Source organism: Ziziphus jujuba, chromosome 11, assembly GCF_031755915.1.
Source record: "Ziziphus jujuba cultivar Dongzao chromosome 11, ASM3175591v1".
Lineage (NCBI taxonomy): Eukaryota > Viridiplantae > Streptophyta > Magnoliopsida > Rosales > Rhamnaceae > Ziziphus > Ziziphus jujuba.
The window spans coordinates 12,907,446-12,931,005 of NC_083389.1; the positions used below are offsets into that span (position 1 = coordinate 12,907,446).

General features: G+C 33.0%; 2 protein-coding genes and 1 pseudogene across 2 annotated transcripts; all 3 read right to left on the bottom strand.

Moving 5' to 3' along the window:
• Positions 1-62: 62 nt before the first annotated feature.
• Positions 63-3,655, bottom strand: LOC107432474 (glutamate receptor 2.7). The gene is made up of 5 exons (XM_016043621.4): positions 3,364-3,655; positions 1,819-3,074; positions 1,123-1,435; positions 616-1,013; positions 63-467 (listed from the first exon to the last, which is right to left on the bottom strand). Exons 1-5 carry the CDS (start codon positions 3,653-3,655, stop codon positions 63-65), a joined length of 2,664 nt encoding a protein of 887 aa, XP_015899107.4.
• A 2,546-nt stretch (positions 3,656-6,201) lies between these two features.
• Positions 6,202-10,621, bottom strand: LOC107432575 (glutamate receptor 2.8-like). Its single transcript, XM_016043748.4, has 5 exons — positions 10,285-10,621; positions 8,917-10,175; positions 8,513-8,825; positions 7,992-8,389; positions 6,202-7,887 (listed from the first exon to the last, which is right to left on the bottom strand). The coding sequence occupies exons 1-5, from the start codon at positions 10,559-10,561 to the stop codon at positions 7,480-7,482; spliced, it is 2,655 nt and encodes an 884-aa protein (XP_015899234.3). The 5' UTR covers positions 10,562-10,621; the 3' UTR covers positions 6,202-7,479.
• Positions 10,622-15,465: 4,844 nt separating this feature from the next.
• LOC112488945 (glutamate receptor 2.7-like) lies at positions 15,466-18,765 on the bottom strand (annotated as a pseudogene).
• Between the last annotated feature and the right edge of the window lie 4,795 nt (positions 18,766-23,560).

The window sequence follows — 23,560 nt, forward strand, 5'->3', positions numbered from 1 at the left end:
AGATTAATATATTTATACTTTAATTCATTGTCACAGAATCGGCCTATAATACAATTAATTGTCTAAACTCGAGTCCGTGAGTCTGATGCATTCAGAGAATTTGTACCACTTTCTTCAACATCGCTAATTCTTCTGGAGAAGCACTTCTTTCCATCTCCCCAGTATTTGATTACAGCAGCCATTAGCCTCCACACCAAAGTTTTGTGTTTGAACAAAGATTTATAAACACGAAACAAGTAAGACACGAGAGAGATGGTCGATGTGGTTCCTGTGATTATGAAGAGTACCCAAAAGCTGTTGGCGCTGAGACTGCGAGCTTTAGTTTCATCATCGTCCTCTTCATTCTTTTCTTCACACTCCTCTAATGCAAGCATGGTGGTCTCCAACTCCCAAATCTTCCCACTTTCGTATACCTTCAGCAGTGCTTCATTTATGATTGGAAGCATTGGAGATCCCCTAGGAAATGCCTGCACATTTTTTATTTATATATTAATATTGTTTATGCGAGCTATACATGGCACCAAATTATACATCACACCAAAGTTGATATAATAAGATAAATTTATTATATATGGGAAGGAAAAAACTTGGTGGGAGAATTTTATACATACTTACATATCCATAACCTCCAACTTTATAGGTTGGTCCAACCATTCTGAATCCTTTGCAGTATTTCGCAAGGAATAATTTGGCAGCGGGGACTTCAAGAAAAGCAGCGCCAATTTCTCTACTTCTGAGAGCTTTTGCATAATCTTCAGGCGATGAGAATTTCTTGATGTTGTTGTGCTTGAATTCCAACACTTCAATTAGATATCTTTCCAGATAGGATCCTCTACAATAACCGACCATGGAGTTGCTGCTTTGCAGTGTCTCGATATCGGTTACTGTTGGTTCGAGCCTTTGGACGGTGAGCATGCTGCTGAGGTTAGCTGTATAAATCTGTGTGATGACTAGTGCAACAAATAGCCACACCACCATTGTCATCCTAGACAAGTTGCTATGTAACTTACCCCCTTAATTTTGTTCAACCAAAATTACACAAAGTTATAATCGAATTCATTCAGAGTTCGAGTGCAGATTAATTATAAGAGAATTAAACAAAGCAGAGTAATTGTTCTTTACCTTGTAAGGAGAAAAGGGTGGAGAAAGCTAACCAAATCAAAGTTCCCATTTGGTTAAGTATAGAGCCATTGAGTTCTGGGAAATTGTTTCGCTCTATAAACCAGACCACAAAGCCATTGTAAAGATTAACAAGTACTATAAAAACCCACATGGATTTTGTAAAAGGCTTCATGAACAACCATGTTTTATCAGAAGATTCTGATTGAACAGGGACAACCATTACTAATCCTAAGTCGGTGTAGGGCTGTGTGAATTCTGCATGCTCATATCTTTGGGAAGTTATTGCGACATCTCCAACTACTGCATCAAAATTCTGATATTCCAAGAGAAAAGAAAAATAAAAAATTTAGTGCTTAATTAGACTGTATCTGATATGACTTCTAAAAAGTTGTTGCTAGCTTTTAAAATTTAAAAGCTGTTTCCCCAAAATCTGTCAGTTTTTTGACTTTATACTAAAACCAATTAAGTATACATTCTTAAAAAGCTTTTTTTGGAAAAGTTTAAGCTTTGAAAAAACATAAGCGAAAATAAAAATTATCCAATAAGGAGCCATTTGATTATGTATATGATTTTGTTTGTTTTGTATTAGTTTACCCCTAGGTCAAATACATCATAAAAAGTCATGGAACGGCCCCTAAGGTTTTTGCGTTTTCACATCAGTTAAGAAAGTAAATTGAGTCTTTTCTTTATACAGACCTTCAAATGAATTTGTTCCACTAGCTTGTCGTATGTGTCATTGAAGAGGTTGAATTCATGAGGTAAATAGTATGGAAGTTCATCTAACATCGCTTCAAAGACATCTATCGAAAATCCACCGAAAGATAAACTATTTCCATTTAGCTCTACATTCACATACTCTTTGAACATTGAAAGGCCTGGCACAGCAATCCTCAATGGTTTTGAAGCTGTTGGAGGAGTCCATCCTTCTGGAGTTTTCATTGGGAATCCTGGCCAGAAAACTAGTCCCAAATCTTCCATTGAAGAGCTTTTCTTACCATTTTCACGTAAACTCAATGAAAAACCTGATTTTTCTGACCAAAAACCATGTTCTATATAGCCACTCTTTCCCGCCACGTTGATGATCTGGAATATATCAGCTGGAGGTAATCTTTGGTCACTATTAAACTCAACCTTCCCACTTAAACCACGGAAATCGCTTTTCAAAATCTTTTCCAAAAATATTTGGCCATTATTTACTTTGCTATTTTCCTTCATTGCTAGAGCTACAGTCCATGCAGCATCGTATGCCTGCACTGCAAAAATACCAGGTTCATTGTTATCCTCCTCGGGATGTTCTAAGTCGAATCTTTTCCTAAATTTGTTACGGAAATCGTGAAAACGGTTCGAATCATCGGGGAAGTATCGCTTGACTCCGAGAACACCTTGCATGGAGGAAATGATGGAGGAATTGAAAGAATGAACAAGGCCTGTAAGAGGATCAGTAGTGATCCATACATAGTCCTTTTCCATCATATTCATTTCTTTTGCCTTTTGGAAGAGTTGCACTCCTAACTGAGACGACGACAAGTGAACAACAAAAACTCTTGTTTGGTCTCTTTTAAGGTTTTCGAGCTCTCGTGACAACATAGAAGAAGAGGGACAGGGTGGGAGTGGAAGAAGATGGGTAATCTTTGCATTTACTTCTCTAAGAGCAAATGAAAATTGAGGTAAAAATTCATTGGCTGATGAGTCTCTGTCTTCGTAAATTACGTTTACCTGAAACCATTTCCATGATTGAACTATTGCAGCTATGGCTTTCATGTGGTTTGTATGGTCATGTGAAGCTTGAACTAGAAATGGCCAGATTTCATTTGCCCATTTTGGAGCAGCTTCAGCAAAAGAAAGAACCGGGACATGGTTCTCACTACCAACCTTGGCTACCAATGATGTTTCTTCCCATGTCTGCGGTCCTAGAATCGCTTTCACTTGCTGTTTACTTATAAGATCTCTAGCTGCAATAGATGAAATTAATGTCATCAAGCATAACAAAAGCTTTGATTATATGTAATTCTAATTATATAATTCATGAATTATATATAATTAGACATCAGGCCCTCAATATATATTAGCTGGGTAATATTGTTCATCATAATTAGATATATATACATGTGATTCTAATAATATAAATAAAAAACTATATGTAATTAGATGTTAAACGTTTAATATGTGTTAAAGAAATATCACTCATCATGATAAAATGTAAAAAGGATAAAAAAAGGGAGATGAGGAGATCAAAATTACCTGCAAGAGCTGCTTGCATGGGATCCCCATCAGAGTTAATGACATGGAGAATCAAGGTTTGATTAGTGGAGGAATAGTAGTCGGAATGGAAATCCTCGATGGCCATTGTCATCGCTAACTCTTCTTCTTTGCCAGCACGACTAGAGTTATCAAGAATGGCACCTACTATGCCTATGACACTCCCATTCTTCATTGTTTCATCAGCAATTTTATGATCAGCAGTTATTAGGCTTTGGGTAGATATTATTAGAACTAAGATCAAGAAAGTGTTCAGAGACAAAAATGTATCCATTTTTGTATGCAAATATTTCTCTCCTCCTATATTTATGGACACGCATATATATAAGAATTCTCCAACCCATATTTTGTATACTCAGTCAACATTAAAATGATTTTCTACTTTTGGGTCCTAGTCAAAACTCCCAATTAAAACAAAAGAGAAAATCTAGAACTAGGATTTTTCCCCCCTTTTCTTCTTTTTTTTTTTTTTTTTTTTTTTTTTTTTGTGTCTCGATTATAACATATGTTTGATAATCTGTGGACATTAGTTTTTTTTTTTTTTTAAATATATAATTATGGATATTAGATAATCAAATAATATAAATATCCAGCAAAAAAATAAAAGAATGCAGCAATGGGTCTTTGACCGATAGAATTGATTCTACCTTGTAAGGTGTTCAAATGCAATTTCAAGGAATATATAACAACTTATATATTACTAATTAATTAATTAATTATCAATTTTCACTTCTATATTAAATAGATCCGGTAAATTAATTCAGATGATTAGAACGAAGATAATCAAAGGCAGGCAGTACACGGAAACTATACTAGATATTATATTATTAATGTTTGTAGTTTTGGACTTTTAGTTTTTAATCTTGTCTAATTAAATATTACTTAGTTTTCTCGCATAGGAATTAAAGATCAGAATAGATCTCCAAATCCACTCATCAAAATAGAAAAAAACTTTGACAAAAAGAAAAACTTATAGTACGTGTTTACTGGGTAATAATCTTCTGAATTATTCATCTAGTTTCGAAGTAGATTTGAATAGATATTAAATAAATTTGGTTTCTTTCTTTGCTTGGACTCCCGAGGGTCACCAAGGACCACCCACTGAAATTTCCATGTAACTTTCGGGAACTTTTTATGCAGCGCCGAAATAATATTTGGAGTGTACACACACACACACATATATATATATATATATATATGTATGTAACTTTTTAAATCATGAAAGCATCATTGGCTGGAAATTAGAATTTTCTTTTCTTCATATATAAACTGCAAATATATATATATATATATATATATGTGTGTGTGTGTGTGTGTGTGTGTGTGTGTGTGTGTGTGTATATAAAAATAGTTGAGGTTAAAAAGGTAAAATTTGATCATATACGGGTTGTCTAAACCATTGCAATTGTGGGCAGTGTGATTGGTCTTTGGCCCAGTGAATCTCTTTGACCCTAATTACAATCTTTACCCTCCCCTATAATTGAATACTTATTATACCTATCCAGATAATTATATGTTTTGGTTTTGTTTTTTAAGAGAGAAAAGTTATATATATTTATTTTTAATGAGATGTTTTTTCCACAGCTTGACGGAGTCATTATGATCTAGTAATTTCTTCCCAGGAATTGAATCAAGTATTGAAAACCTCACCTGGCCAACTCAACACTATAGTTTCGCAGCTTTGCCGTATGCCAACAATTTGATTATGTACAATTAATTAATAAATAATTTAAATCAAGATTCTCCCCCTAAAAGAAAAATTAAATCAAGTCTTCATCTTGTGTCAGAGTGACCGCTGGAAGAGTGTTAGATTGTTGATTAATGTGCATGAAAAATATGAGTGTAAAACTGAAATTTGAAATTGCTCAATTGGAAATTATGGGTGAAATTTTCCTTATATTAGAGTTTAATGTACGTTTATATTGGATTTTTGGGCTTAGGGGAATTTGTTCACAAATATATTTTAATTAAATCAATGAAAATGATTCATCTAATAATTAAGTTAGTTATCAAACTTTATTACATCGATCATTTGATTAATGCGTTGAGATTCGATTTCATTCAATTTTTTGAAATATAATTGTGTCGATGTGTAAGAGTTGAAATATATCATAAAGAGTGATATGCTACGGCCATTAAATTTGCTTAACAAAACTTTTGACGCCAAATTACTTAATGTGCAGTTTGTTAAAAATAGTTATGAAGAAAACAACACTTTCTAACTTGGAATTTGGTTGAACGCACTAATTAATATTTTATATTTAATTAGATACTACAATTCAATCTTTATGTTATCAAAATTAGTTAGACAGTCGTCCCTAATATATATGAGCAACTTGACTAAGTCGTGCGTACATAAGATTTTATGCATACTTGATTTTTCACCAATTTCATTTGACCCGGTGCAAGGAGGAAACTTGTCAGTACTCGTGCCATGAATTGTAACCAATTATTTGGATTGAAATTTGAAAGAGATCCCTAATGAAATATCTCACTATGAAAATGAGATATTTCATAATTTCCACACGGCTTTCGACCCTTGTGGTCCAACTATGGCTTGCAAGTTTTGGGTGTGGATCAAATCCATCGCTGTAAATTAATAAACGAGATATTTTTATAACTCTATATATATATATATATATAAATAAAAAAAATCAGACCCCACCATTATAATACAGACGTTTCATATTAAATAACATATTATCTAATACTTTAATCCAACCACATATTATCTGATATATTATCTAATATGAGATGTGCCAGGTTATAATAGAAGTCGAATGCATTGATTTGTTTTGGCATATCTATGGACGTCTTTGATTGCCATTTCCATAGCCACCTTGGCTTCTTTACCGGCTCGAGACTGCAGTTTAAGATTGCTGCTATAAGTTGGGTTTCTTCCCTGGTATTCGTGATTCCATGAGCTGTTGCTTCTCGTACAAGTAACAAAAACAAGGCCAAGACTGAGAAGAGGGGATGAACAGTGCTGGCCATTTTAGTGGAGAATTGGTGGTAATTAGCTGTAGCTACAGAAATATTTTTCTTGTCGTGTTGTATGTTTGTGTATATATATTGTATATAACGAGTATTTTTCTTGGTCGATTGTTCGGATTGTAAGAAAAAAGATCGTATAGGTGTTGAATATTTATTCAAAAGAAAATATTTGAAGCCTGTATAATTGTACAATAACATTCATATATGATTAATAATTAATTTCAATATTAACCACAGAAAAAAAAAAGTATATATATATATATATATATATATATTTGTATACATATATATGTAATAGAAAAGTCAAAATAAAGGAAAATAGTTCTTCAATACGTGGATGCATGGCTTGAGGAGATAGGTCAAGAAATAGACACTTTCAGTGCAGGTTTCTTCTTCTCTATTTCCCTAGTCTAGATTTTTTTGTTCTTTTTATTTTTTGTCCTGGATATGAATTTTGTTTCGATAAATTTGTAGACGGAGATCTTAAGGTTGCCGTATCTTTTCATATCTAAAGTTATATAGGAATTTTTGGTATTTAGTCTTGGTCAAAAAACGTTGATAAAAGTATGAGACTAGTCAGTTTAATTTGTCATTTGGTAACAGCTTTGTTAATAGGATTTTAAATTAAAATTTTATACATTAAACAAGAAACAAAAGGTGAAAAAAATAAAAATTGATTAGATAAAAATTGAAAAACGAAGATGAATACCGTAATATATCCTTTAATTTTTTTTTTAAATGAAATAAAAAGCAGGAAACAATGGGTCGCATATCTATAAAGACTGATGGTTTGAAAGCTTTGAACGAATTCTGCTAGCTTCTTTTGTAAATCATATATACCGCTTGAAATTTTCCGAAGAATATGCTTCTATAGTAAGTTCATTAGAACATAAACAAATTTGAGTTAAATATGAGTTCAAAGCTACAACGATAAAATGTGTCGATAATTAAACATAAATTTGAGTTGAATATGAGTTCAAAGCTACAACAATAAAATGTGTCGATAATTAAACATACCCTGCAGAGACACCACAAGAAATGCAAAAATTTCTAAGATTATATGCTTCAATTTGTTGCCAAAAAATTTGGGCTTGATCTGTTTGTCTAAACTAAAGTATGTGTATGAGAATGAGATCCATTATCCACGGAATTCCTGCCACTTTCAGGAACATCACTCACTCTTCTGGAGAACATTCTCTTTCCATATCCCCGGTATTTCATCACAACCATCATTAAGCTCCACATCCATTTTTTTGGCTCAAACTTTGATTTATACACAAGACACAAGTAAAACACCAGAGCAATGGTGGATGTGGTTCCTGTGATTATGAACAGTACCAAAAAGCTATTGGTGCTGAGACTTTGAGTACTTTCTTCACCTTTTTCATCCACGTCTTCACACTTCTCAAATGCAAGCATTTTTTTCTCCAACTCGAGAATTTTCCCGCTTTCGCATACCTTTAGTAGTGCCTCATTTATACTGGGAAGCATTGGAGAACCCCTTGGAAATGCCTATACATTTAAATCAAAATATAGTTTATAAATAAAAATATATATAGATATATATGTATAATGTGTGTTGTTGGAATAATTGTAAGGAAAGATAATTTGCCTACATATCCAAAGCCTCCAACTTTATAGGTTGGTCCAGCTGTGACAAACCATTTGCAGTATTTTGCAAGGAATAGTTTGGCCAAAGGGACTTCAAGAAAAGCTGCTGCTATTTCTCCGCTTCTGAGGGCTTTAGCATATTCTTCTGCCGTGGAGAAATTTTTTATGTTGTTGTCCTTGAATCCCAAGACTTCATTTAGATATCTTCGAACATAGGATCCCCTGCAATAACCGACCATGGCGTTGGTGCTACGCAGTATATCAACGTTGGCTATGGTGGGTTCGAGCCTTTGGACGGTGAGCATGCTGGTAAGGTTTGCCGTGTATGTCTGTGTGATGACCAGTGCCACAAATAGCCACACCACCATTGTCATCCGAGACAAGTTGCTATGTAATTTATCCCCTTTAATATGTTCAATAAAAAAAATCAAAAAAATCAAAAACACATAATTGTAATCAAATTCCCCCTGAAGAGTTTGAGTGCAAAATCATATATGTGTATATATATATATATATATCATCTTACCATGTAAGGAGAAAAGAGTGGAGAAGGCTAACCAAATCAAAGTTCCAATTTGGTTAATTATGGAGCCTTTGAGTTCAGGGCAATGGTTTCTCTCTATAAACCAGACCACAAAGCCATTGTAAAAATTGACAAGTACTATGAAAACCCACATGGATGTTGTGAAAGGCTTCATGAACAACCAAGCTCTATTACGCGTTTCTTGTCGAACAGGGACAACCATCATCAATCCTGGTTCTGTGTAAGCATGTGTGAATTCTGCATGTTTCTGTCTCTTGGCCAGAATTGCTACATCACCAACTACAGCATCAAAGTTCTAAAACAAAGAAAACAGGTACAATTCAATGAGTAAAATTTTGTGTCATTTAATTTTGTGTTTTCATCTAACTAAGAAGTAGATCTCTTACCTTGAGATGAATTTGCTCCACTAAAGAATCATATGTGTCACTGTTGTAGGGTATGAATTCGTAAGGAAAATTGTATGGCAGCTTCTTCAAAGTCTCTTCGAAGACCTTGATTGAAAATCCACTGAAAGAAAAATTATTTCCCAATTGATCATCTTGCTCTACTTTCACAAACTGTGGAAAAACACTTGATATGTTTGGGACACCAATCCTCAGTGGGGTTGAATTTGTTGGACTCCAACCTTTTGGAGCAGACGTAGATGCCCCTGGCCAAAATACTTGCCCCAAAACGACCATGGAAGAGCAGTTCTTAGCATTTTCACCTAAACTCACAGAGAAACCTGATTTTTCAGACCAGAACCCAAGTTCTCTATAACTCTTTCCTATTACATTGATGATTTGGAAAATGTCTGCTGGAGGTAATTTTTGGTTAGTACTAAACTCAACCTTCCCTGTTAAGCCTTGAAATTTGCTTTGCAAAATGTTTTCTAACAAATTTTGACCCCCTATTTTGCTGCTTTTCTTCATTGCATAAGCTACCGTCATTGCAGCATCATAAGCCTGCACTGCAAAAATACCAGGCTCATAGTCGTCCTCTTCGGGATGTTCTAAGCGAAATCTTTTAGGAAATCTGTTGTCAAAATCACGAAAAGGGTCAGAATCTTCTGAGAAATATCGCTTAACTCCGAGAACTCCTTGCATGGAGGAACTGACGGAGGAATTGAATGAATGAACAAGGCTTGTAAAAGGATCAGTAGTGATCCATACATAGCCATTTTCCATCATATTCATTTCTTTTGCCTTTTCAAATAGGCTCACTCCCAACGAAGAGGACAAATGAACAACAAAAACTCTGGTTTGGTTTCCTTTTAGCCATTCAAGCTCTTCAGACAGCAAAGAGGAGGAAACAAAAGGTGGGAGTGGTAGAAAATGAGTAATCTCTGCACCTACTTCTTTCAGGGCGTAAGATAGGTGAGGTAAAACTTCACTGGCAGAAGTGTCTCCTTCTTCGTAAATTACAGTGACCTGAAACCATTCCCATGATTGAACTATAGCAGCTATGACTTTCATCTGGTTTGATTGGTCAGGTGAAGCTTGAACAAGAAGTGGCCAAATTTCATTTGCCCATTTGGGAGTATCTTCAGCAAAAGAAAGAACAGGGACATGATTCTCGCTCCCAACCTTGGCTACTAATGACGTTTCTTCCCATGTCTGCGGTCCTAGAATCGCTTTCACTTGCTGTTTACTTATAAGATCTCTAGCTGCAATATTGATCAATGAAAATGTTACCCAAATTACCAAAATCCCAAAAAAAAAAATAGAAAAGAAAAGAAAAAGATTAACAATAATACTAGAAGGACAATAAGTTACCTGCAAGAGCTGCCTGCAGGGGATCCCCATAGGAGTTAATGATATGGAGAATCAAGGTTTGATTTGTGTTGGAATTGAAATCCTCAATGGCCATTTTCATGGCTACCTTCTCTTCTTTGCAGGCTCGGCTAGTGTTATCAACAATGGCACCTAATATGCCTATAACACCCCCATCCTTCATTGTTTCACTACCAATTTTATGATCAGCAACCGTGAAGTTTTCGGTAGATATCAGAACCAAGATCAAGAAGAAGTAGAGAGGGAAAAGTCTGTACATTTTGTGCTTAGTATTGTCTCTGTCTTTCTCTTTCTCTATCTCCTTATGATGGGCAAAAATATTGCCTCATAGCCATGTTTCATTGCTCCTTTTTATAGTCATGTATGCATGAGAAAGCAACTAGTACACGGCTTGTTTTCAGTCAACATAGAAATAATGTTCTATTTTTTTGGCATGTAGCTAGTTAGATATTAATTAATTGATTAAAGAGTCAAACATTCTATATAGTACAAATGGTGCAAATACCACTGCAATTTCCTCGTGCATTCACGAATTTTTCCAAGGTGATCGAGGAGTAAATATTGTTAAAAGAGTTTGTATGAATAAGCTACCTGGCATCTTCTGCTCAAATCATTGGTTTTTTTAATCATAAACGTAACTATCTAACTAAACCACATGGTATATGCCTAATTAGTAGTCAAACATATAATTTTATATATATGCATTGCATACCGTAAGTACTATATATAAAATTGGTTGGTTTTTTAAGTATCCTTGACTTGCAAATTCATATATATATATATATGTATAAATGATTTACTTATAAAGAGAACCTGTCCACTTCATATATGAGCATCCAGTTATTCATTTTTTTCTTTTTATTTTATTTAATTTTCATAAATTTAGTACGTACACTTGAATATCACTTGAAAATTATAAAAAAAAGATTATGGTCTGGTATTTACAATATCAAATGAACAAGCTCTCTGTATAGTAGAATTGTCTATATATATATATATGTTTCATATATAAAAATTAGAGGCATCAAAGTATGGAAGAGTTAAAAAAATTTAGAGGCATCAAAGTATGGGAAAGTTAAAGGTTGGCCTGTTCTAACCATTGAATTTTGGAAAATTAAAATTGGTCTTCGACTGATGAATTTCCCTTGACATAAGAATCTTCCCCTTATTCTTGAGTAATATTCCTCTCTGACAATTAGATTGACATAAGAATATTCGACCGATGACTTGGTAAAATTTTTGATTTCTTTTTAAACCGAGTCATGAGTCATGACGTTCTAGTGCTTTCCTGTGAAGAATACTGAATTGACCTTGACTATTGGAACCGTTTATTTATATATTTCAATAACCTGTATTTAACTTATACAAGTCAATTATTATAGTACTTATAAGATCATTTTAGAAAGACAACAATAACTTTTATGAATTAAACAATGTATGAGGTCGGTTTTCTAAGACAAATTTTATTAAATTGATGAAATAGACTCACTAAGAATCTAATTAATCAAATTTGATTATATTGATTTAATGTTATATCATTTCGGATTAATTTTTCAAAAAATAATAGATTGAATATATCGATTAATTGGAATGTATTTTTAAAAGGGGTTGATTAATACCCTAACTTTAGATACCAAAAAATTTATAACCTTAAACATCAGCAAAATTATAGCCAAGGTACAATAATCTTCCCTTATAATCTTTGACTGAGTTGCTATTTCCTAAACACAAATGGTATACTTGACTCAGTCGAAACCTTGCATGCAAAGTGATTTGAATTTTCTCCCAAACAAACAATAGCTAGAATCAGCTATACCGTTTGTGTTTGGCCATGTAAATGATTTGATTTTAAGACACACGAGCACAAAGTTTTCTAGTACATGGCAAAAGAGAGTATTCAGTTTATATGGTTTGTTTTTTTTGTTTTTTTTATAAGAATACATAAAAAAAATACAATATTGAAACTTTTCGGATTTCATTGGACAACCCTGTTCTTGATTAAGGTTATCTACAACATTATTTTCTGTTTTATTAAGATTTTTTTTCTCTTTTTGGTAATTGTTTTCTAGGTGTTTTATATACACGAAGATTTGGTACAGTAGTAATTCAGAATAAGGCACATATATATATATATATATGTACACATATAAATCTGCTTGCAATTTTGATCTTCATGTTGTTGCGATCAAAATATGGGTAGTCATTTGGACCGATTTGGACTTTTCTTATATTTGAATGAGTTGGTGCAAGTTTTTCATCATTTTGTTACAGAGGAGTTGGCTATTAGATAGCTTATATATGCAAAGCACAACGATGTTACAACATGCTATTCAAAAAAACAAAAATAACATTTTAGACAAAGAATCATTTTCTTGCTGCTGATGTTTTAATTCCGACTGCTTTCAGAAATGTTATGGACATGTTGATGCTGAAGCTCTTCTTTCAAACACAAACAGTAACAATCAATGAATGTAAAAAACTAAAAATTAATTGGAATTAGTTTTAAACTCAATTCACGGCTTCTTCTTCTTTTCCTGAAATAAGAAAAATTTTTATTAAGAAGAGGAACTTAATACATCATTTTGTACAACTTTAACCAATATTCAAAATTTTCAATTTTCTTTTTATCCGTTTAGGATTCAAAAGACTATGAGAAAAATCATACTATCCAAACAAAGAGGAACTCTATTTGTTTTCCTATAATCAAAACAACGCGAAAATACCGAAAAGAGCATTAACGAAAACTTAACATGAGGGCTCTCCTTGACCCTTAACCCTTTTTTTTTTTTTTGGTTTTTTTTTTTGTTTTTAATTATGTTTCTATTTCCTTCGTTTGCCTCTTAGCGGTGGTTTGTAATTTCATTGATAACTTGGGTAGTGTATTGGCTCATTTGGTATTCAGTATCACCGTTTTCCTTATTCGACAAGACATCTAGGGCCTCATTTAGGATGACTTGCTTCTAAATACACCGCAAAACAGTTGTTTTTTATTTTTTAACTTATTAATAATTATCCTATTTCAATCTAAATTTTAAATGCTCAACCTCTGTTCTTAAATTAAAGCAGTTGCTAATTCATGTCCCAAAAAAGAGGCGGTTTACCTTAATATACATGTTTATGTTTTTAAGTTTGATTTAAATCAAAAGCAGCAAGAAATGCTATCGATACCGTTGGTTAATTTGGCTACACATGAACTTAATTCCCAAAAAGTTGATTAATTTCCTTCTTGATATTTTATTTTGTGTATATAAGATATAAAGATATAAAGCCAATTAAGATGCCTGAATTAATTAATAACAATGTATATATTTTGAATTATGTGCCATGGAATCTCTTAATCGTTGATCAATAGTCTATAAAGTAGGCGTAACTTCTATTAAACGACGAAAAATTCCCATGTGGAGAAAACCTATAATTAATTGCATCATCATTTCCATGACAAAATGTGGTACGCTTTGTTTGCTTGCAAGAGTCCAATCAAACACCTAATAAAAAAACTATTCTCTTTTGTCTTATAATAATGCTACATATATATATCTATATATATATATGTATTATACGCATATGTATATTTATGTATATTTCATTATTGTGACCATTGAATCTTGACTTGAACTCGGATAATTGACCATTAATTATTGGTTTAGTCAAGATTAACCATTATTTAGCTAGGAATTATTTTAATTACTAGATCTTCCAATAACACAAAATAAGTAAAACTCTATAAGTTAATTAAAACGGGTTCTTTCATTTCTAATTTACCACTTCTATATGTTTGTATAATCCCATGAATTAACGAACAATTTTGGACAAAGAAACATTTTGTTGCTGCTGATGCTCTTGATTCTGCAATGTTCAAGAGTTTGAAAACACAAGCAGTAACAATCAATGAACGTAAAAATTAAAAATTAATTGGAATTAGTTTTAAACTCAATTCACGGCTCTCCTTTTTTTCATTTTTTCAAAATAAGAAAAACTGTTATTAAGAAGAAGAGTTTAATACATCATTTTGTAGAACTTTAACTAACATTCAGAATTCTTAATTTTTGTTTGTCCATTTAGGATTTGAAAGAATCTATAGAAAATGTATACTATCTAAATAATGAGCAACTTTAATTGTTTCCGTATAATCAAAAGACCCAAAAACACCTAAAAGAGCACTAACAAAATCTTATATCAAGGCTCTCCTTGACCCTTAACTCTTAACTTTTTGTATACAAGATAACTATTCTTTTAAAAATAAAAATAATTATTTATAGAAATAAAAAATAAAAACATGATTGATAATTCTTATTTATATATTTGATAAAAATACTGATTTAAAATTAAAGTTTAGCCCTTATAAATAATTTTTTTTCAAAAATATTCAAATTTAAAAAAAATAAATTAAAAAATAAATTTTATATTTATTTATATATTTTTAATATGTGATAATCAATTTAAATCTACATGTAATAAAGATATTTTAAAATTTATTTAAATTAAAACATAAAAATAAAAATTCTGAAGTTTTAAAAAAAAATTATTATTTTTTCAAATAAATATATATATATATATATATATATATATATTTATACCATAATTATTGTCAAATTTAAAAACTTGAGATCTGGACATCGTAGGAAATTGTTTTTTGTTTTTAATGGAGTGTTTTTCAATTTTCAATTCGGTCAGAGACCATAAGGTTTTCTCCCAAATTGTGAATTCATGGCCGAAAAGTAAGCTTCTTAGGCATCGTTTTTCAGTTTGGTTTTGGCCAAATTGATATGGAGATATTCCTTCCCATAAAGAGACGAATAAAACGGCAAAAATGGTCGAAAATAGAAGTGCGAGAAACTGGCGGGTCGACATTACGGGTCGCGCCACCCATTTGCGGGGATACCGGGTCAAAGCGGACCCGGTCGGCAAGGGAAGCCAGGAACAACGACCTGTCGTTTGATGCAGTCTGCTGACGTCAGCGTGATGACGTCAGCACGACGTGTGTATTTTACTTTTTCTTATGGTTTATTTTATTTTATTTTTTTTAAATGAAATAAAAAGCAGGAAACAATGGTTCGCATATCTATAAATACTGATGGTTTGAAAGCTTTGAACAAATTCTGCTAGCTCCTTTTGTAAATCATATATGCCGCTTGAAATTTTTCGTAGAGTATGCTTCTATAGTAGGTTCATTAGAACATTAGCAAATTTAAGCCAAATATGAAGTTAAATGCTACAAGAATAAAATGTGTCAATAATTAGACATATCCTGCAGAGACACTACAAGAAATGGAAAAATTTCTAAGATTATATGCTTCAATTTGTCGCCAAAAAATTTGGGCTTGATCTGTTTGTCTAAACTAAAGTACGTATATGAGAATCAGATCCATTATCCACAGAATTCCTCCCACTTTCAGGAACATCACTCACTCTTCTGGAGAACCTTCTCTTTCCATATCCCCAGTATTTCATCACAACCATCATTAACCTCCACATCCAATTTTTTTGCTCAGACTTTGATTTATACACAAGACACAAGTAAAACACCAGAGCAATGGTGGATGTGATTCCTGTGATAATGAACAGTACCCAAAAGCTATTGACGCTGAGACTTTTAGTACTTTCTTCACCTTCTTCATCCACGTCTTCACACTTCTCAGATGCAAGCATTTTTTCTTCTAACTCTAGAAGTTTCCCGCTTTCGCATACCTTTAGTAGTGCCTCATTTATACTGGGAAGCATTGGAGAACCCCTTGGAAATGCCTATACATTTCAATCAAAATATAGTTTATATATATTAATATATATAGATATATCTGTATAATGTGTGTAGTTGGAATAATTGTAAGGAAAGATAAGTTGCCTACATATCCAAAGCCTCCAACTTTATAGGTTGGTCCAGGTGTGACAAACCCTTTGCAGTATTTTGCAAGGAATAGTTTGGCCAAAGGGACTTCAAGAAAAGCTGCTGCTATTTCTCTGCTTCTGAGGGCTTTAGCATATTCTTCTGCTGTGGAGAAATTTTTTATGTTGTTGTCCTTGAATCCCAAGACTTCATTTAGATATCTTCGAACATAGGATCCCGTGGAATAACCGACCATGGCGTTGGTGCTACGCAGTATATCAACGTTGGCTATGGTGGGTTCGAGCCTTTGGACAGTGAGCATGCTGGTGAGGTTAGCCGTGTATATCTGTGTGATGACTAGTGCCACAAATAGCCACACAATCATTGTCATCCGAGACAAGTTGCTATGTAATTTATCCCCTTTATTATGTTCAATTAGAAAAAAAATAAAATAAAATAAAATAAAATCAAAGACATAATTATAATCAAATTCCCCCTGAAGAGTTTGAGTGCAAAATCATATACCTATATATATATATATATATATATCATTATCATCTTACCATGTAAGGAGAAAAGAGTGGAGAAGGCCAACCAAATCAATGTTCCAATTTGGCTAATCATGGAGCCTTTGAGTTCAGGGCAATGGTTTCTCTCTATAAACCAGACCACAAAGCCATTGTAAACATTGACAAGTACTATGAAAACCCACATGGATGTTGTGAAAGGCTTCACGAACAACCAAGCTCTATTACACGTTTCTTGTCGAACGGGGACAACCATTATCAATTCAGGTTCTGTGTACGCTTGTGTGAATTCTGCATGTTTCTGTCTGTTGGCCAGAATTGCTACATCACCAACTACAGCATCAAAATTCTAAAACAAAGAAAACAGGTACAATTCAATGAGTAAAAGTTTGTACCATTTAATTTTGTGTTTTTCATCTAATTAAGAAGTAGATCTCTTACCTTGAGATGTATTTGCTCCACTAAAGAATCATATGTGCCATTGTTGTAGGGGATGAATTCGTAAGGAAAATTGTATGGCAGTTTCTTCAAAGTCTCTTTGAAGACTACTATTGAAAGTCCACTGAAAGAAAAGTTATTTCCCAATTGATTATCTTGCTCTACTTTCACAAGCTTTTGGAAACTTGATAGGTTTGGGACACCAATCCTCAATGGCTTTGAATTTGTTGGAGTCCAACATTTAGGAGTAGAAGTAGGTGCACCTGGCCAAAATACTTGCCCCAAAACTACCATGGAAGAGCAGTTCTTAGCATTTTCACCTAAGCTCACAGAGAAACCTGATTTTTCAGACCAGAACCCAAGTTCTCTATAACTCTTTCCCATCACATTGATGATTTGGAAAATGTCTGCTGGAGGTAATTTTTTGTTAGTACTAAACTCAGCCTTCCCTGTTAAGCCCTGAAATTTGCTTTGCAAAATGTTTTCTAACAAATTTTGACCCCCTAATATGGTGCTTTTCTTCACTGCATAAGCTACCGTCATTGCAGCATCATAAGCCTGCACTGCAAAAATACCAGGCTCATAGTTGTCCTCTTCGGGATGTTCTAAGCGAAATCTTTTTCGAAATCTGTTATCAAAATAACGAAAAGGGTCAGAATCTTCGGAGAAGTATCGCTTAACTCCGAGAACTCCTTCATGGAGGAAATGATGGAGGAATTGAATGAATGAACAAGGCTTGTAAAAGGATCAGTGGTGATCCATACATAGCCATTTTCCATCATATTCATTTCTTTTGCCTTTTCAAATAGGTTCAATCCCAACGAAGAGGACAAATGAACAACAAAAACTCTGGTTTGGTTTCCTTTTAGCCTTTCAAGCTCTTCAGACAGCAAAGAAGAGGATACAAAAGGTAGGAGTGGTAGGAAATGAGTAATCTCTGCACCTACTTCTTCCAGGGCATAAGATAGGTGAGGTAAAACTTCACTGGCAGAAGTGTCTCCTTCTTCGTAAATTACAGTGACCTGAAACCATTCCCATGATTTAACTATAGCAGCTATGGCTTTCATCTGGTTTGATTGATCAGGTGAAGCTTGAACAAGAAATGGCCAAATTTCATTTGCCCATTTGGGAGTATCTTCAGCAAAAGAAAGAACAGGGACGTGATTCTCGCTCCCAACCATGGCTACTAATGACGTTTCTTCCCATGTCTGCGGTCCTAGAATCGCTTTCACTTGCTGTTTACTTATAAGATCTCTAGCTGCAATATTGATCAATGAAAATGTCACCCAAATTACCAAAATCCCCAAAAAAAAAAATTTAATTAATTAAAAAAAAAAAAAAACCAAATTTGCAATAATGCTAGAAGGACAATAAATTACCTGCAAGAGCTGCCTGCAGGGGATCCCCAGAGGAGTTAATGATATGGAGAATCAAGGTTTGATTTGTGCTGGAATTGAAATCCTCAATGGCCATTTTCATGGCTACCTTCTCTTCTTTGCGGGCTCGGCTAGTGTTATCAACAATGGCACCTAATATACCTATAACACCCCCATCCTTCATTTTTTCACTACCAATTTTATGATCAGCAGCTGTGAAGTTTTCGGTAGATATCAGAACGAAGATCAAGAAGTGGTAGAGAGGGAAAAGCCTGTACATTTTGTGCTTAGTATTGTCTCTATCTCCTTATGATGGGCAAAAATATTGTCTCATAGCCATGTTTCTCTGCTCCTGTTTATAGTCATGCATGCATGAGAAAGCAACTAGTACACGTCTTGTTAACGGTCAACATAGAAATAATGTTCTATTTTTTGGGCATTTAGCTAGTTAGATATTAATTAATTGACTAAAGAGTCAAACATTCTAGATAGTATAAATGGTGCAAATACCACTGCAATTTCCTCGTGCATTCACGAATTTTTCCAAGGTGATCGAGGAGTAAATATTGTTAAAAGAGTTTGTATGAATAAGCTACCTGGCATCTTCTGCTCAAATCATTGGTTTTTTTAATCATAAACGTAACTATCTAACTAAACCACATGGTATATGCCTAATTAGTAGTCAAACATATAATTTTATATATATGCATTGCATACCGTAAGTATCGTACTTGAAAATTCATTTATATATATATATATAACAGTCCAATCATTTATATATATATATATATATATATAACAGTCCAACTGGCACACCGATTCAGATTCAGCTCCGATACCAACTATAACAGCTCACCAGCATCCTTGCTGGCATACCGATCTGGATCCGGCTCTGATACCAACTGTAACAACCCAATCCACCCATATGTAGATATCGATACCAACTGTAACAGCCCAATCCACTCGCATGTAGACATTGTCTGTGACACACCGATCCAGTAGCAGCCCAATCCGGCTCCGATACTAATGTAACAGCCCAATCCACAGCCCAATCCACTCGCATGTAGATATTGTCTGTGGCACACCAATCCGGTAGCAGCCCAATCCGGCTCCGATACTAATTGTAACAGTCCAATCCACTCGCATGTAGATATTGTCTGTGGCACACCGATCCGGTAGCAGCCCAATCCGGCTCCGATACTAACTCGATCCGGTAGCAGCCCAATCCGGCTCCGATACTAACTGTAACAGCCCAATCCACTCGCATCTAGATATTGTCTGTGGCGCACACCGATCCGGTAGAATCCACTCGCACGTAGATATTGTCCGTGGCACACCGATCCGGTACCAGCCCAATCCATCCGCATGTAGATATTGTCCGCTTTAGAGCTGAGGAATCCTTTTACAACCAAAGCGATCCTCTTATAACCTAGCCCTCACGGGTTTAAAAGCATCTATAAAGGAAAAGTATCTACACGCTTATAAGCCATACTTCATTCTCATTTCCAACCGATATGGGACTTCACACACACACACACACACACACACACACACATATATATATATATATATATAATTTACTTATTATAAGGAGAACCTGTCCACTACATATATGAGCATCCGATCATTAATTTTTTTCTTTTTCTTTTATTTAATTTTCATAAATTTTAGTACATACACTTGTATAGCACTTGAAAATTAAAAAAAAAAAAAATTATGTTTGGGTATTTACAATATCAAATGAACAAGCTCTCTATGGTAGAATTGTATATATATATATATATATATATATATATATATATATATATATATATATATATATATATATATATATATATATATGTATCATATATAAAAATTAGAGGCATCAAAGTATGGGAAAGTTAAAGGTTGGCCTATTCTAACCATTGAATTTTGGAAAAGTAAAATTGGTCTTCGACTGATGAATTTCCCTTGACATAAGAATCTTCCCCTTATTCTTGAGTAATATTCCTCTATGACAATTAGGTTGACATAAGAATCTTCGACTGACGACTTGGTAAAATTTTTGATTTCTTTTTAAACCGAGTCATGAGTCATGACGTTCTAGTGCTTTCCTGTGAAGCATACTGAATTGACTTTGACTTTTGGAACCGTTTATTCATATATTCCAATAACCTGTATTTAACTTATATAAGTCAATTATTATAGTGCTCCTTATAAGATCATTTTAGAAAGACAACATTAACTTTTATGAATTAAATAATGTATGAGGTCTGTTTTCTAAGACAAATTTAATTAAATTGATGAAATAGACTCACTAAGAATTTAATTAATCAAATATGATTATATTGATTTAATGTTATATCATTTTGGATTAATTTTTCAAAAAATAATAGATTAAATATATCGATTAATTGGAATATATTTTAAAAAGGGGTTGATTAATACCCTAATTTTAGATACCAAAAACATCAGCAAAATTATAGCCAAGTTACAATATTCCTCCCTCATAATCTTTGTCATAATCTTTGACTGAGTTGCTATTTCCTAAACACAAACGGTATACTTAGTCGAAACCTCTCATGCAAATTGAATTGAATTTTCTCCCAAACAAAAGATAGCTAGAATCAGCTATAGTGTTTGTGGTTGGCCATGTAAATTATATGATTTTAAGACACACAACGAAGTTTTCTAGCACATGGCCAAAGAGAGTATTCACTTTCTATCGTTTGTTTGTTTTTTTTTTTTTAAATTTATTATAAGAATATATAAAAATACAATACTGAAACTTTTCAGATGTCATTGGACAACGTTGTTCTCGATTAAGGTTATCTAAACATTATGTTCTGTCTTTTAGATTTGTTTTCTTTTTTTGGTAATTGTTTTTTAGATGTTTTATATGTCCGAAGATTTGTTACAGTAGTAATACAGAGTAAGGCATGCGCACTCGCACACACACACACACAAATATATATATACATACATTGGAAATTTTATGGTGAAAATGGTCCGCATGAGGACCGCAGTATTAGTGATGATTTTTTATAGTATTAACAACGATTTTTTAGAAAATTGTCACCAATACTATGAAAAACTGTCACCAATACTGTGGTCCGTATGAGGACCGACCGCACCATAAACGGACTGATACATACATATATATATATATATATATATATATATATATATATATATATATATCTGTTTGCAATTTTGATCTCTATGTTGTTGTGATCAAAACATGGGTAGTCATCATTTGGATCGATTTGGACTTTTCTTATATTTGAATGAGTTGGTGCACGTTTTTCATCATTTTGTTATAGAGAAGTTGGCTATTGGATAGCTTATACATGCAAAGCACAACTATTACAACATGTTATTCAAAAGGAACAAAAATAACATTTTGGGCAAAGAAACATTCTCTTGCTGCTGATGTTTTAATTCGGACGGCTTTCAGAAATGTTATGGACATGTTGATGCTGAAGCTCTTGTTTCAAGTTGCTTTCAAAAACACCATCATTCTGTTGTTGCTAATGCTCTTGATTCTGCAATGTCCAAGATTTCGAAAATACAAACTGTAACAATCAATGAATGTAAAAAAACTAAAATTAATTGGAATTAGTTTTAAACTCAATTTGCGGCCTTTGTTTTTGAAATAAGAAAAACTTTTATTAAGAAGAAGAGCTTAATATATCATTCTGTAGAACTTTAACCAATATTTAGAAGTTTTAATTTTCGTTTTATCCACTTAGAATTCAAAAATAATTTAGAGAAAAATCTTACTATCTAAACAACGAGGAACTCTATTTGTTTCCCTATAATCAAAAGAATGCCAAAACACCTAAAAGAGAATTAACAAAAACTTAATCTCCTTGACCCTTAACTTTTTGTTTTTGTTTTTTGTTTTTTTGTTTTTTTTTTTTTTTTAATATGTATCTATTTCCTTCGTTTGCCACTTAATGGTGGTTTGTAATTCTCATTTATAATTTGGGTAGTATATTTGGCCCATCTGGTATACTGTATTACCGTTTTCCTTATTCGACAATACATCAAGGGGCCTCATTTCGAGCCTGCTTCTAAATACACCGCAAAACAGTTGTTTATTTATTTATTTATTTATTTGACTTTTTAATAATTATCCTATTTCAATCTAAATTTTAATTACTCAACCTCTGTTCTTAAATTAAAGCAGTTGCTAATTGATGTCCCAAAAAAGAGGCCGTTTACCTTAATGTACATGTTTATGTTTTTAAGTTTGATTTAAATCAAAAGCTGCAAGAAATGCTATCAATATATACCGTTTGTTAATTTGGCTACACATGAACTTAATTCCCAAAAAGTAGATTAATTTCATTCTTGATATTTTATTTTGTGTATATAAGATATAAAGATATAAAGCCAATTAAGATGCCTGAATTAATTAATAACAATGTATATATTTTGAATTATATGCCATGGAATCTGTTAATTTTTTATCAATAGTTTATAAAGTAGGCGTAACTTCTATTAAACGACGAAAAATTCCCATGTGGAGAAAACCTATAATTAATTGCATCATCATTTCCATGACAAAATGTGGTACGCTTTGTTTGCTTGCAAGAGTCCAGTTAAACACCTAATAAACAAATATTCTCTTTTATCTTATAATAATGCTACATATCTATATATATATATATATACACATTATGCGTATATGTATATTTATGTATATTTCATTATTGTGACCATTGAATCTTGACTTGAACTCGGATGATTGACCATTAATTATTGGTTTAGTCACGATTAACCATTATTTAGCTAGGAATTATTTTAATTACTAGATCTTCCAATAACACAAAATAAGTAAAAATCTATAAGTTAATTAAAACGGTTCTTTCATTTCTAATTTACCACTTCTATGTGTTTGTATAACCCCATGAATTAATGAACAATTTTGGACAAAGAAACATTCTGTTGCTGCCGATCCTCTTGATTCTGCAATGTTCAAGAGTTTGAAAACACAAACAGTAACAATCAATGAACGTAAAAATTAAAAATTAATTGGAATTAGTTTTAAACTCAATTCACGGCTCTCCTTCTTTTTATTTTTTCAAAATAAGAAAAACTTTTAT